Below are 17301 nucleotides of genomic sequence, written 5' to 3'. Positions count from 1 at the left end.
TCAATAGCTTGATTCCATTAAAACGCCTTTACATGCTGACTTATATATAGTAGTGTCATTATCTCATGTCCGCATCTACATTTTCGATCTGATCTTAGTAATATAAGCATAGCCGCCGAGTTTTACTAAAATGCAAGGTGGTGGCCGTAAAAAATGACGCCACTTTATGTGACGTCACTAATGCGTGCAACCACAAGAACTCAATTTCAAAGCCTAACAAACTTGCCATAGAATGCAACGTTTGTCAAAATCAGAAAAAAGATTTGTTTAAAATAATATTTACTTCGCAATTGCAACACGTTGCTGTAACCTTTAAAAAATGTTTCGTTAAGTTTAACTATTTATTACAACACGTTTGCAATGTACACAACAATGGCCCAAGATTCACTGGCAGAAAATGGTATGTTTGACGTCATAAACAAAGCATTAACCAAAACAGGTTGCAGTTGTAAGTCACGTTTTGCGAATGTTTCGCCAGCAGGTTTGTTTAAAAGCAAAATAGTTCCCATTTTTTCAGATTTGACGTTATTTCGTAGGATACCGCCACAAACTAACCAAAATTTCCACGGTGGCCGCCACCGAGCTTTAAAAACCCAAGGTGGCGGCGCCATCCCGCCACTGCCTACTCGGCGCCTATGAATATAAGCATGTTTTTAGTTTGAACAATCCGTAGATCGTGATTTAGGACTGATGATTCCATTTCTTCAAACGAATTCAATGTTCTCAGCAATTTACGATATAAGTCATACGCAGATGGACTTAAGTGTGCTAAAAGTTTCGACTTTATTCCTTTGTCTAATCTAGTGATAATTTCCTATCCTATATGTACCGTTAATAAACTGGATCGGACTATGACTTATTCATGTAAAAATCGTTATGGCTTGTCTGAACGCTCCATCCCTATTCTAGTCACAAGTATGTTCATGTTCATTTTTCCAACTTCAATAATAATTCCATATTTTTACTGAATGTTTGATTGGTCCACTTATAAATACAGATGATAGTAGCGGGAATGGGGGAGCTTCATTTAGAGGTTTACGCTCAACGAATGAATAAAGAATATGGACTCAACGTGGAATTGGGAAAACCGAAAGTCGCCTTCCGTGAAACCATCATTGGTCGAGTTCCGTAAGTTTTATGGTTTTGTTGACTTATTTTCAACCAGGGTTATGATACGATAGGACAGGGGTGTCTAAAGTACAGACCAGGAGATCCTGTCCAATAAGCTCTCTTAATCGGTCTGCCAGGTTTTCGCACACTTTTTTGAAAGTAAATGCCGGAAACCATGCAAAACAAATATGCGTGTTCAAATATGCATAGAAAGTGATTCCCACCCGGAGCATGCGCAAGTTCCACAAAATCATGTTTTAGCGCTTAAGGGAAGTTTCTTAACCTAATTTCAAGTGCTGAACGTCAGCCATGTGGTCGTCTGTTCAAAAAGTTTTAAGGACTCCTGCGAATGTTGCCTTACTAGGATAGTTGCCTCTATAAGGCGACTTTCTTTTGGGTGGCGTGCGTAGCGTAGTGCTGGCAGTTGGTTGCCACGTGTTTCGATAAAACGTAATTTTATTCTTTCAACTTTCACATAGTACCACCCGAAGGTAAACGATGGCGCGACACTTTCTGTTTTAGTGGTTAGTTGTTTACACCGTTACCGGCAGACATAAGGAGACAGTGTTAGATTTAAAATTGGGTTGTTCGGCGTTCCGTGTGTGACGTTGACACGCCAGGCATGTGACGTTGACATGCCAGGGACAAAATTTCAAACTCTCTCGTCTGAAACCAAAAGCAACTGAATCTAAAGGAAATTTCAACTGAAAACATTTTTTTAGAAAGCTAACTGTTCTCTGAAAACTTGTGACTTTGTCGAGAATGTTTCATCTTATACGGGTTTCCTTTGTTTGGAGTTAGTGCACTAGAAATTTTTGTAGAGCGTGTGTAACGTTGTCTGTGGTTCCGGGAATACTTGTTTTTTAATATGATGTAAATTGCCACCTCTTCGCACTCGATTCTTTGTGAGGTGTCTTACTATGTTCTACTTGGATATCAGAAACTCTTACAGTTATTCCAACACAAGTTCGTCTTATTCGAACAGCAGTAAAGATACATAATTAATAACGTATACGTTACATACATACAAAGAAAACAACTTATAAGAAAATTAAACTAAACATCTACCAAATAATCACTAATCACTAAACACTAACATAAGGCCAGCAAGGTTTGGCAAACTGCCACGCGACAAAATCACGCATGCATAAACAGATAATCACTATACCATACAATTAAAAATATGACGACATAAATTGTGGGAACACAATTTATTGCAACACACGGTTTAATGTAGCGGGTTTTTGGGTTAATAATCGCACCGTGCTAACAAATCAAATCTGGCGGCACGAGAAATAAGCAGTCAATAGAATCAAATAAGAAACAGAAATATTTTGAAATCCCAATTATTCACTTGCCGCGTTTCTACTGCTGAGGCAACATTTTCTGTTTTTCTTTTACTTAACTTTGACTTTTCTGCGATTCCATTGGACGTTTACATCTGGCATTCTATGATTGACCTTCAAAAGTATTGCCATTGTTTTTGTGTTGTTCAAAATAAAAATCGAAAATTTATTTCATTCGTTATGTAACTTTCTTATGATGCTATAAGGACATTTCTTTGTATTAGGAATCGAAATGTAAGATTCAGTTATCGACCACTTACAACTCAATCGTACCCTTGTTTCTATTCCATTGCAAGTGACCGCCAAGGCTCTTACGGTGTTTTCTCCAAATCTAGCTGTAGCTTGGCATTCGATTTCTCGTGCCTACAAACAAATTCAACAACTTAGTTGCTGAAATGTGATTGGCTACAGGCTGCAACCAACCACCAATCGCTTACCCCTTCCATTGGTTGGCAACGGCACTTTTGCTTCCAATCACATTGTTTTGCTCTGGCCAGTATAAAAGTTACATCGACTTTTCGGCGTTGCTTTGTTGCGCTCCTTTTTGGTGTCCTCACCTTTATGCATACAACTAGTATTTTACAATTGGCCTTGAACAGTTTAGTCGTACAAAGGTAAAAGGCGGTTGTCGAAGATCAGTAGTGGTTCTTTTTTTGCGTTAGTACTTCTTGAAATTCATAAAGTTTCGTGACTTTTTCGCTGGGCCCTCGTCTATATTGTATGAAAGGGATGAATGTTTGTGTAGTAATGGACGTTGTAGTTTCAAAGTAAAATTCACAACCTTTTCCGTGTTCAGTGGTGTTTCTATGTTAATTGATAAATATTTTAAACCATACTGAAACCTTTTGCAAATGGCCTGAAAGAACCTTAGTGCTTCTTGGGTACTTCGTGCCCCTAGGGTGGCGACATTTCCCCCCTAAAGATAAAGTGATGGGCAATGAGACTTCAAGTGTCAGTTTTAGAAGATTTGTTGTTGTGTATAAGTAAATACGGCCTCATACTTTTGTCGAATCGGTTCGAAAACTGTAGGCTGGTCACTACTGTTCAACTTCGTTGCAAACCAACATCAGTGAAAAGTTTTTCTAGCAAAATCGCAGGTTTGTTTCATTTACAAGGGCAAACGAACATCAGTATGCAGAAAAAATGTTTAACAAGCTCGAGGAAGTGGGAATTTGAAATGTTTGGGATTTTAAAACTTACCCTTTGTGCTTTAATTGTTTTGAGGGTAAAATTTGCATTTGTTTGAAACCGAGAGATCGCTTGTTCTACCAGAAATCTAGTTTCTGTTGTGTTAAGCTTACTCCAAGCACAATTTTGAACCTTGAAAAAAAAAACATTATATTAGTACTTTTGTAGGAAAACTGTGGTGTTAATTGACATAGCCTACCGGATATATTGGTGCTGCAATACTGTTGTTGCAACTGAGAGTGAAATTAACAATGTTATTTGTGCCATAAGGAACCGTTCCACTAGCTTTGCACATTATCTCCTTTGCCTGCGAACAGAGTTTTATTTTTGTAAAGCATGTTGTTTGTTCGGTTATTGCAAATTTAGTACCTAATCAGTGCTACATGCACTATTGACATTATAAACAGTTTAGACATATTTGTAGGGGAATAGTTACATTAGCCCAATGAAATTATCGGCCTATTGAAGCAAACAAGTGGCTAAAAAAACTGTTCTAGCTTACTAGGCAATGGTTCAACTTTAAAGTTTTTTTGTATTATAGGGTTTAAAACTTGGCGTGACTTAAATACTCTGTCGATGTTGGCAAAGTTCTTTCTAAATAATAGCATCGTTGGTTTATTTGCCATTGATTAAGTGCAAAAATAAGGGGACCAACTGATCTATCAGTTTATGGACATGTTAAAAATCTTGACAAAGTTGAGTTGTTAATACCGTATATAGCATATACAGTATGTGGTAATATTGCTAAGTACTTCTAACAACCGATCATAATTGTTATACCTGCTACATACTTTACAGTTTACACGACCATATATCATTCCGCTATTTACATTCCACAACCAATCAAATATTTTGAAACGCTCGATAGGTTGGCCTTTCAAAGTACCCCCTGTGCTTTCTTGCAAAGACACTTTTGCTTCCACTGACAGTTATCAGCTCTGGCCAGTATAAAGGTGAGGTTTGTTGTATGGCTGACCGGTACACACAGGTGTCTTTTGCATCTTCGGTCAAAACGCACCTGTGGATGTAAGTACCAATAAGAATTTAATACAGGCTAAGTGGTCGTTATTTCATGTGCTTTGTAACATTAAAAGAAACACTCGGTTTAAGTTAACCTAAAAGTGTACTTGCGTTTTGTTCGGCTAAAAATTAACTTTTTAATATATGTGATAAGTTATGCGTAGTATATGATTTTTGTTAAATTGGTGCTGTGCTGAAGCTTTGGTTGGCAATTTTTTGGGCCAAATTAGAGATTTTTCAGAGGTTTTGTTTTTGCTGAATGGCAACAATCCGTTAGACCGAATCCGAATCGTTTTTGAACACAACTTTAAAGCGTAAAATGTATTTTTTGGCTAATTATGTACCACAGAGTCTTTTAAGCTGCGCAACAACTAATATGGCACCAACTAGTATTTTCGAAACATTATTATATTTTTAATACAAGTTTAAATTAATTACGTAACGGAACCCTGACGTTTAAAGCATCACTCGCGAGAAAAAAATGTCGCCCAAATAGTAGCTAATTTTTCTCATTTTAGCATAATGCAATTAAATACTTCTAACTTCCCAATAAAACATTTACTTTCGTTCGCAACTTGTATCTTTATGCTTACCCCTGATGATTTGATGGATTTTAATGTAACATTGGCCTCGGTCTGTAAAATTGCAATAGCGTTTTCCAATACCAGCACTGCCTGGGGATAAGTTAACTTGTTCCAAGCGCATGTTTGTTCTGCTCCAGTATATGGGACATTCCTGATCAATTGTGGCCTGCTATGAATGTATTGAGATTGATGTTTAGTTTAATTAAAGTGATTTTATCATTTTTATAAATTTGTAAGGCCGCTTTTTATACAGTATACATGCTTTCAGTGTCAAATAATACGTACGGTGTCAGATATTTTATTAAAAAAATAAAATAAAATGTCATATGAACCTCCACAATGGCCCGGAACGTACGGGATGTCTGAAAGGAGCGTATATCGAACCATATGATGGTTGGTTGTATGGTCTGAAAACAATATTTCGAGATTTAGTTTAAGTGAAATGATTTTGCCACTTGAGCTTAAATATTTTCAGTGTCAAGGAATCTATAATATGGTGACAGAAATATTTATTCTTAAAAATAATAAAGTGAGATACGAACCTCTGCCATGGTCTTGGATGTACAGGATATTTCAAACGGCCGTATGGTGGACGATATTGCACCCGGTTGTATGGGTTAAGATATTGTACATTGTTGTAGGGGCCACGATACCTTAATTGGTTGTATGGTCGACGATATTGTACACGATTGTATGGCCGAGAATATTGTACATTGTTGCGAAGCAAAAGATTTCGTGTACGGTTGTATGGTCGAATATATCCTGTTTTGTTGAATGATTGAGGATATGGTACACGGTAAAGTGACCGAGGATACCGTGTATAGTTGTATGGAGAAGGGTATTGTTTATAGTTGTAAGGTCTAAAATATCTTGTTTGGTTGAATGGTGGAGGATATCGTGTATGGTTGTATTGACTAAAATCTCCTGTCTTGTTGTATTGCGGAGAATATTGTGTATGAATGTATGGTGTAAAATATTCTGTTTTGTTGTATTGCGGAGAATACCATGTTTGGTTGTGTGGTCGAAAATACTCTGTTTGGTTGTAAGGTAGAGGATATCGTGTATGGTTGTATGGTGAGGGATATCGTGTATTGTTGTCAGGTCTAAAATGTCGTGTTTGGTTGTATGGTCGAAAATATCGTGTATGGTTGTATGGTCGAAAATATCGTGTATGGTTGTATGGTCGAAAATATCCCGTTTGGTTGTATGGTCGAAAATATCGTGTATGGTTGTATGGTCGAAAATATCCCGTTTGGTTGTATGGTCGAAAATATCGTGTATGGTTGTATGGTCGAAAATATCGTGTATGGTTGTATGGTCGAAAATATCCCGTTTGGTTGTATGGTCGAAAATATCGTGTATGGTTGTATGGTCGAAAATATCGTGTATGGTTGTATGCTCGAAAATATCGTGTATGGTTGTATGGTCGAAAATATCCCGTTTGGTTGTATGGTCGAAAATATCCCGTTTGGTTGTATGGTCGAAAATATCGTGTATGGTTGTATGGTCGAAAATATCGTGTATGGTTGTATGGTCGAAAATATCCCGTTTGGTTGTATGGTCGAAAATATCGTGTATGGTTGTATGGTCGAAAATATCCCGTTTGGTTGTATGGTCGAAAATATCGTGTATGATTGTATGGTCCATAATATCTTGTTTGGTTGTAGGGTTGTTGTTGAAAACGTTTCGGTTGGTCCTGCAAAATAAGGTTAGCCCCATTGTAATGTCGTTTAAGTTTCCCAAACATAAAAGTCCGCTACGCTTGTCTTATTGTCAGCTGGCTTGGGTTACTTTTTTGCATTTTTTATGCACATCTATATTGTGTGTGATACAAAACATTAGTGATTGAGTTAGTATCGAAAAGCTTGTTGCCAATCTCGAGAACGTAGTAACGTGATGTATTGTTGGATTGTAAACACAAACCTTTCTGTCTGTGACGGGTCGTGCTGCTGTTTTTTGTCGGTAAAGTGAAACGAAAGCTCGCAACCAATGTCTCCAACGTTGTGTGACATTAAACTGTACTGTATGGTTGGATGGATTCCTGGAAATACAATGCGAATTTTAAAAACATATGAATAATCCTAAAGTAAAATTACGTTTTTTTTTTAGTTTTAACACTAGTAGTGTTAAAACAAGAGGAATAGTTGCTAAATTTTAACATGTGTAAAATGTTGTTTTTTTTGTACCGAAAACATATACCGAACCCTTGACTTTTAAGTTAGTCCCAAAGAAACAAAAAAATACTGTGTGCTGTAAGAAATTTTCTATTTCAAAGTGCAAACATTCCCTTGAAAATTGAAAAGCTGCAAAGTGTGCCGCGAAAGTTAGCAAAAAGTTTTACAACCACTGTCTTAATGTACCAAAAACCATTCATTGGTACTTGGTAAAACATACTGTTGAAGCTTATGTTTAACAGGTAACAACAATAAATTTATACAATTTTTAATAAATCATTTTAAACAAACAAACAACCAACTATTACCTTGTTGAGTCCCCTTTAACACTCCACACAAAAATAACCAGCAATACTGCCAAAATCCAGACAGCGAACCTCATGTTTGTTGTCGAGTAAAATCAGCACTAAACTGCACTAAAATATTCTGAGAAAAATACCAAGACAGTTTCTTACTGACTGATTGAGCCAGTCTGTTTCGGCTAGTTTTCAAAATTACGGTTGTCTATCTAAATGGGTTGCTGGTTGTTTACTGGTGAAATTTTGCCCCACAGGAGATCATAACGATGTTTTTGCATATTTTAACATCCACTTAACATGATATTCGGTTTCGAGCAAAGTTTTTGACATGTTTGGTTGCAAGTAGCGTTTCACTTGAACGACCTTTGCAAAGTGATGATGTTAGTAAAATCATTCGATATTGAGTGTGACACACTTTTAGGTGCTCAGACACATAAAACCGCTAATTGGATCAGTATTACTTTAAAATCCAATAAAATGAACCTTTTTGATTTGGTGAACATTCAATTACAATAAAAATGTTCTGTTTTGCAATAGTTATTCTGTGTTTTCTTAAAAAATCAAATGCAATTAGTTTGCTGGCTTTAGAAGATAAAATTCTAGGTGTACTTTTTCGTTTTTCCCTTTCCTTCCTTTTTACGCAAACTGCCAAATTGTAAACCAAAAGAGTATGGAAAGTATTTTGTCGGTTAACTTTCGAGTTTTGCGCTCCATAACGTGTTAACATTGCGCAGCTATTTCAGGTTGGTGGTTATTTTAATATGTGCTGCAATGTGTTCTTTCATCAAGCGAAATAAACCCAACTTAAGAGGTTAATTACTGAACACCAACACTTGTCAAGCTTTTAAGCTCCAAGATCAAGTCAAACTTTCACATGTTAAAATTGTTTATACACAAACAAGTTTACTCATACATAAATGAAAACCACCAAAGCATACAATTAACGGCCTGGCGCATTTTATTCTATCACAATCTTTATTATAGCGAGTTTTTGGGTCGAATGCTAAAAAAATTACACAATCGAACCATGCTAAAAAATTTAAATGTGACTGCGCAAAAATGAGCCGTCAATAGAATTTTTGTAATTTAATTATTCGTTTGCCGCACTTCTGCTGCTGAGGCAACATTTTCTGTTTTTCTTTTTCTTAACTTCGGACTTTTCTGCGATTCCATTCGACGTTTGCATCTGGCATTCGATCATCGACCTGCAAAAGTATTGCCAATGTTTTTGTGTTGTTTAAAATGAAATCATTTCATTCGTTATGTAACTTTCCTTACGATGCTATAAGGACATTTCTTTGTATTAGGAATCGAAATCTAAGATATAGTTATCGACGATTAAAGCTCAATCTTACCCTTGTTTCCATTCCATTGCAAGTGACCGTCAAGGCTCTTACGCTGTTTTCTCCAAATCTCGCTCTAGTTTGACATTTGATTTCTCGAGCCTTAAAAAAATACAACAACATAGTTGCTGAAATGTAATTAGCTGCAACTTTGAATGGCTTACCCCTTCAATTGGTTGGCAACGGCACTTGGATCTCCAATTACAGTTTTTTGCTTTGGCTAGTGTAAAAGTTACGTCGATTTTTCGGCTTTTTCTCGCTTTTCTGTTCGATGACCGCACCTACATATAGTGTTATGGCCTGAACAGTTTAGTCATATCAAGGTTAAATGTGGCTGTCCTAGAATATTTTTTGTGTGCTTGTATCCCGTTCTCTTAGCCCTTCTTTAAAAGGACGGACAGAAGCAAATAGACACTGTAGTAAAATTGACATTTTTTTTGTTCAGTGGTGTTTTATGTACGTTAGTCGAAAACTGTTTAAAATCTATCTTGGGGGATATTTATTATTTCTGGGTTTGGTTAGAGTGCGAAAAAACGAGTTGCTGGTCAACTTTATCGCAAACCCACACCGCTAAGGCAAAGCTTTTAACCAACATCGCAGGTTTGTATCATCAGAGAAAATGTTGAGCATATAAAACACCAAAAGAGAATGTGAGAATTTAAACTGTTTGTAATTCAAAAACTTACCCTTTGTGTTTTGATTGTTTTGAGGGTGAAATTTGCATTTGTTTGAAACCGAGAGATTGCTTGTTCTACTAGAAATATTGTTTCACTTGTGTTCAGCTTATTCCAAGCACAATTTTCGACCTTTGGGAAAAAAAACTTGTTATTAGTAAATTGGTGCAAATTTACAATCCAATCAACACCTACCCGATATTTTTGTGCTTCAGTATTATTAGTGCAACTGATAGTGAAATTGATGATGTCTTTTGTGCCAAAAGGAACCGAACCTTCGGCCTTGCAAGTTATTTCCTTTGCCTGCAAACAATTTTTTTATTAAACTTTTTGAAAGAATGATTTCTAACACTATATTGGTTACGTTGTTGTAACTTTGTCTTTGTCACTGGCTGCTACATACATCAGTGACATGATTAATTAATAGTTTAGATGTATTTTATGGAATAATAGTAGTATATTGGTCCGATATCCAGTTCAGCTTTTTGGACAGTCACCAATAAAACTGTTGTAACTCTATCCAATGTAAAACCGTTATTTATGTCGGGTTAGAAAAAACGTCCCATAAATTACGTATTTTGTTATTGTTGGCATTTGTTCTTTTGAATGGTAACATGGTACTATTTGCTATTGAGTAAATCTATAACGCTCGAACTGATAACCGGCACGATTTAATAATTTATGGACCAATTTATAAGAACAATTCGAAATGCTTACCCCCTTCATAGGCTTGCAAAGACACTTTTGTTTCCAATCGCAAGTGTCTGCTTTGGCCAGTGTAAACGTGAGGTTTGTCTCATGACGGAGTGGTATACACCTAGGACTTTTATCAAACAAGTAATTATTTGAATATTTGAAAAATTATTAATTACGTTTTTGACAGTTTCAAATAATAAAATATTTTTCCTTTGCAAAATCAACTCATTAATGAAGTTGGTGACATTTTCGTGACATGAAGATTCTGAATTTATTTATGTTCACTAAACTTTCCAGTATTTTTTCTGCAATGTAATATTTTTATTTGATCTAGCAAAATATTATAAAAGTAACTTATCTACGATTAGGCTTGAGAAATGAATTAACACATGCAAAACAATCGGTGGTACTAAATACCGCATGTTCCTGGATGTTACCGCATGCTAGCGCATGAGACCGCATGGTAGGCTACCACATATGACCGCATGTTATCGCACGACAGGAAGTTGTAAAGGACTTGGATATGCTTTTACGAAAATATAATTTTGTGGATTCTGAAAGCGCTAACGGTTAGACCTATTCGGTTTGGGTGAGGGTTTGTAATTAAAATAATACTAGAATCTGGTTTATATTACCCTTGTTGGGGCTTGTATTCTCACAATTCACATAACTTATTTAGGTGGAATAGCAGTATTTTTGGTGGAATAACATACGGTAATATGCGGTCACATGCAGTCGCATACGGTATTTAGTACCACCCCAAAACAATCAGGTGTATGTGGTCATTTTGTATTTAATAGTGGCGATGATTTACCTGAAAAAATGCAATTATTGACTTTGCTTATGATTTTGAGCAGAAAAATTTTAGCCTAGATTTAATGTATTAGTTTAAGAGCACAATCACAGTAAAATTAGTTTTTAATAATATTAATATACTTTGGTCTCTGGCCCGTACGTCATTTTAAATGTTTTAATTGAGTTGTTTTCTTTTTTATTTAAAATAAAAAAATATTTGATTAGGCTATTTGAAAAGTTTGAAAACCTTTATTTAATAACTGCCCTTTACGCACCCATATTGGCTGCATCTCCGCCAAAATTTCACCTGTGGATACAAATGACAGTTAAGAGTTGATATACAGACTATCGTATACTTTAAGTTAGCCTAAAGGTATATTTGCGTCGGTGAAAATAGTCTTCCAAATAGCTTTGGTTTTCTCAGTTTATTGGGCCAAATCAGTGATTTGACGAAAGTTCTTTTCTGCCAAAAACCGAATGGTTTTTGAACCCAACTTTAAATGCGTTTTTCGCCTAATCACGTACCACATATTCTTTTAACAACTAATAGCATTTCAATTAGTATTGTTTTTAAGACTTTTTTTTCAAAACAAGGAACAAATTAAATAATCGCAAGTTCGCTGACTTTTAAAACGTTCATAGAAAATAGCATGTGATAATATGTTGCCCAAATAATTTTATTTTTTATTTTTACTAGCATGTAGATTTTGAATACCTCTATAATCAGTAAAACGTTTGCTTGGTAATTGCAACTTGTATCTTTACTATAGTGATGGGACGATACCAGGTTTTGAAGCGAGTACCGATACCGAGTACGATTACCGAGTACTTAAATGTAGTGTTGTACTTAGTTATGTACCATTGGCTATTTTATCTGCCATGGTCTGGGTACAGGCGTGCACACACACATGCCGAAAGATGTAATCTTTTCGCGATAGCGAAAAAGATATACGTTAACTGGTGGAACTTTTTCCAATTTTGTGCTGTCCGAAGCAAATATTGCATAAAGTTGCCCGTATTCTTATGGTGTAAATTGGCCTTCGGTACTCGCACGTTGGTATCGCAAACTGAGACAAAATATTTCGATACCGAGTACGAGTATCGATAACACTGAAATCGTTCGATACCGAGTACCGGGTACTCGTCCCATCACTAATCTTTACCCTTACCGTTGCTGATTGGATGGTTTTTAATGTAAGATGTGTTTTGGAAGGTGAAATTGCGTTTTCCAATACCAGAACTGCCTGTGGGGAAGTTAGCTTGTTCCAAGCGCATGTTTGTTCAGTTGATTCACCATAAGTTACATTCTCGACCGTGTATGGAAAGCTAAAAATGTTTGAGATTTCTGTTTAGTTTAGTTTAGACTGTCTTTGAAAGTTGTAATAATACATTTTATACTGACAACAACGTACATGGTTGCAGGCGCAAAGAATCAGTAAAACACATTTAACAATAACAACGTCCAACAGAAAGAAGAAGACATTTAACAACATAAAAAAGATACGAACCTCCTCCATAGATTAGGATCTTCAGGATATCCAATGCGGTTGTATAGTCCGCGAGTTGGTTCTTGGTTTTGTGATGGATCGTGGTGTGAACGAAAATATCGTGTATGGTTGACTGGTGAAGGATACCGTGTATGGTTGTACGGAGTAGGATACCGCGTATGGTTGTACGGCGTAGGATATCGTGTATGGTTGTACGGCGTAGGATATCGTGTATGGTTGTATGGTCGAAAATATTGTGTTTTGTTGTATTGCGGAGAATATCGTGTGTAGTTGTATGGTCTAAAGTAGCGAGTATGGTTGTTTGGTCCAAAATAGCGTGTACGGTTGTTTGGTCCAAAATATCGTGTATGGTTGTTTGGTCCAAAATATCGTGTTTGGTTGTATGGTGGAGGATATCGTGTATAGTTGTATGGTCTAAAATAGCGTGTATGGTTGTTTGGTCCAAAATATCGTGTTTGGTTGTATGGTGGAGGATATCGTGTATGGTTGTATAGTCTAAAATATCCTGTTTTATTGTATGGCGGAAGACCTCCTGTATGATTGTATGGTCTAAAATATCCTGTTTGGTTGTATGGCGGAGGATATCGTGTATTGTTGTATAGTCGAAAATATCGTGTATGGTTGTATGGCGTAGGATATCGTGTATGGTTGTACGGCGGAGGATACCGTATATGGTTGTACGGCGGAGGATATCGTGTATGGTTGTATGGTCGAAGATATCTTGTATGGTTGCACATTCCTAGATAATGTGTATGGTTGTATTGTTTACGATATCCTGTTCGGTTATATGATTGTGTTTGAAAACGTTTCGGTTGGTCCTGCAAAATGAGGTTAGCCACATTTTAATGTCGTTTAATTTGCCGAAGATAAAAAGTCTGCTCCGCTCGTCTTATTCAGCTGGCAGTGGTTACTTTTTTGCTTATCTATTCAAATTTGTATTGTATATGCTATCTTTGTTTTAATTATTTTAATATGCAAAGCATTAGTGATTAAGTTCACTACAAGTGGTACAGTAGTATCGAAAACTTGTTGCCAATGAGGTGAACGTAGTAACGTGATGCATTGTGGGATTGTAAAAACAAACCTTTCTGCCTGTGACGGGTCGTGCTGTTGTATTTTGTCGGTAAAGTGAAACGAAAGTTCGTAGCCAAGCTCTCCAACGTTGTGTGACATTAAAATGTACTGTATGGTTGGATGGATTCCTGGAAATACAATGCGAATTTTAAAAACATATGGATAATACTAACGTAAAATTACGTTTTTTTTTAGTTTTAACACTAGTAGTGATAAAACAAGAGCAATAGTTGCCAAATTTTCACATGTGTAAAACGTTAGTTTTTTGTGCCGAAAACATATACCGAACCCTTGGCTATAGTTAGCCTAAAAAAAACTGTGTGCTGTGAGAAACTTCCAAGTGTGCTGCGAAATATTCCCTGTTTCAAAGTGCAAATATCCCCTTTTTTGTATTTTAGGATTAATGACCAAATGCGGGTGTTGCATGACAACGTTTTTAAGCTCATATTTTTGTAATTGGTAATGAAAAGCATCCTTACCCATCACAAAAAAGTTGCAAATTAACATTCTTTGAACAACTTTTGTGCTGCGAAAGTAAGTAAAAAGTTTGAGAACCACTGTCTTAATGCACCCAAAACCACCCATTGTTCTTGTTAAAACATACTGTTGAAGTTTAATTAGTAATTACAGCGTTTAAAAAAATCGCATTCTCGATGTGTCATATGCTACCGCAAAGAATCGATTTGGATATTGAAAATTTACGTTTTTTGCGGCTATATTGCATTAAATTGCCTGAAAGGTGCTAAAATCTAACGGAAATTGCGAGCCATCAGTAAATAAACAATTCCACATTAATATATTTTTGTACAAATTTTAATGAATCATTTGAAACAAACACACAACCAACTATTACCTTGTTGAGTCCCCTTTAACACTCCACACAAAAATAACCAGCAATACTGCCAAAATCCAGACAGCGAACCTCATGTTTGTTGTCGAGTAAAATCAGCACTAAACTGCACTAAAATATTCCGAGAAAAATACCAAGACAGTTTCTTACTGACTGATTGAACCAGTCTGTTTCGGCTAGTTTTCAAAATTACGGTTGTCTATCTAAATGGGTTGCTGGATGTTTACTGGTGAAATTTTGCCCCACAGGAGATCATAACGATGTTTTATTCGTATTTTAACATCCACCTTACATGATATTCGGTTTCGAGGAAGGTTTTTGACATGTTTGGTTGCAAGTAGCGTTTCACTTAAACGACCTTTGCAAAGTGATGATGTTAGTAAAATCATTCGATATTGAGTGTGACACACTTTTAGGTGCATAGACACATAAAACCGCTAACTGGTTCAGCATTACTTTAAATTCCAATAAAATGAACCATTTTGATAAACATTCAAGTACAATAAAAATGTTAGGTTTGCAGCTTTTCTGTTTACAATTCTTATTCTGGGTATTCTTTAAAAAAATCAGATGCAATATTTTGAAGTCGAAATTCTAGGTGAACAAAAATGAAAAGCAGCACGTTAACATCCTCTATTTTCGCTTTTTCCTTTCTACTTGCCAAATTGTAAACCTTTCAGGTATTGAAAATATTTTGTTGGCTAACTTCGAGGAAAACGTTAAAATGTTATCGGGAAGCGACCACGAAATATTCAAATGTATTATGACTGTAAGTTCTAGACTGCGTTGTGGTTCAGTTGAAAAAATCATAATTATAATCAAAAGTGTTTTTGTCTGTGTTGTAAGCGTAAACTTTATCACCATAAATTTTATGGGACTTATAATGCATTATAGTACATTAAGGTTAAAAATAAAGACATCTTGCTTTTTTGGTTTCAATTAAAGCGGGCTGTCTATTTTGGACGATTTTGGAAGGTGCTAGTTTCTGTACAAGATAGTGTTTTGTAATAAAACGGCAACGGACTTCGACGGTGTTATTTGTATGTTGTAGTCTTTTGCTTCTTTGACCTGACACAGCATTTTACCACTGACTCATAAAAACGCAAACAAATTGGAATCATGATACCATTAGGATACGTTTACTGCAAATGTACGGTTACAGTTAGACTGCAAATGTAAAGGTATAAATTAGGTCACCTTAATTATCGTAAGCATTAAAAATGGCAGTGAATTCTTTTGCTGAACAATTAGCGGCAATTAATGCATTTGCACCCATTTCATTAATTAAGACGAAGAAAATTCAGGCACAATAATCAACGGAGCCGGTTCTAGGTCATCTTCTTTTTCAGACTCGGGTTCTTCAGTTACATCAGGTGTTACACCATTTAAAATTTCTTCAACCTCGTTTGGTTCGGTTTCAAATTCGTCTTCTACTTCTTGAGTTTCTTCTACCACGCTATCTTCACTATCCGCAGCTGAATAGTCCTAGGTTTAAAGTGAACGTTTTAGTATTTGCACATCTTTCGCACATGTTAAAAGTTTTTTGCAGACAGTGTAGACTTTTTAGGCGTAGTATTTCCACATAGCAAATCGCTTAACTAAGAAGCTTTTTGTCCTTGAACCCAAGCTAATGTATCGTTTTTAACTAGGTGAGTAACATCCAGATATGGGCACTTTTGTTCGGATTAAATAGTATTCTACAGACAGTGCACATTGTTTCGACCTGGCCAGGCACTACTGTACTAACCTGCACAGCCAAGGCTTGTTACAAGCTGCACTTTTGAGACTTGGCAGGTCTAAACAGTGTGCACTGTCTGCAATTAACATAGTATTGTATCGGCACGTCGCTTGTATATCAAAAAGTTGTGTGGAACGTTTCCAATGCAAATTGCTTGAGATCTTACCGTTTCGTTCACTGCACAGTTGACGGTGAAGTTAACGACGTCTTTTGTTGCAAAAGGAACCGTCCCTTGAGCCTGGCACGTTATGTTTAAAGCCTGCAAAAATTAAACATCCATAAAACAAATGTTCGAGTTAGAACCGGGAACCTTGAGATTCTGCTTTTTATGTGAATCTTGTTATTGGCAGAAGTTTGCATTCTTTGTGTATTTTGTTGAAAAACTGCTAAACATATTTACCTTTTTAACAAAATCACAATGATCCAAACATATATCATATACTAGCGCTTACATAAACACTAGTATTTTAAATTTGCTATATATATATATATTTTTTTTTAAATTAACAAACAATGACACAGTTATTTGTTGCTGATGCTTATAACACGGGGTTTGCTACTCCATCAGACATTTAACACAAAAATAAAAACACGTTCACGGTATTTGTTCACAACTACCATGACATAGGCCTTCTGATAAAAATACACGAGGTATCTGTTTCTTATCTTAAAACTAGGTGTATAGACGCTTATATGAAAGAGCGTTATGTGTTGGGCAACCTACCCCCATGATAGGCTTGCAAAGGCACTTTTGCTTCCACTCGCAGTTATCTGTTCTGGCCAGTGTAAATGTGATATTTGCTTCATGACGGGCTGGTACACATCCCTCTTGGTTGCATCTTCGGCAAAACCGCACCTGTGGTAGCAAATATGTCTATTTTGTTGTTATTCAATTGACATAT

General features: G+C 36.1%; 1 protein-coding gene across 1 annotated transcript in view; it reads left to right on the top strand.

Moving 5' to 3' along the window:
• The window catches only part of LOC145228280 (elongation factor G, mitochondrial-like), a 48892-nt gene that overhangs the window by 9147 nt on the left and 22444 nt on the right, over positions 1-17301 (top strand). The window contains exon 12 of the mRNA XM_080093288.1: positions 998-1128. Coding sequence (XP_079949414.1) covers positions 998-1128 — 131 coding nt within the window. The remainder of the gene's footprint in view (positions 1-997; positions 1129-17301) is intronic.

Source organism: Phallusia mammillata, chromosome 5 (assembly GCF_965637545.1).
Source record: "Phallusia mammillata chromosome 5, kaPhaMamm4.hap1.1, whole genome shotgun sequence".
NCBI lineage: Eukaryota > Metazoa > Chordata > Ascidiacea > Phlebobranchia > Ascidiidae > Phallusia > Phallusia mammillata.
This window is presented reverse-complemented; position numbering and strand designations above follow the sequence as displayed.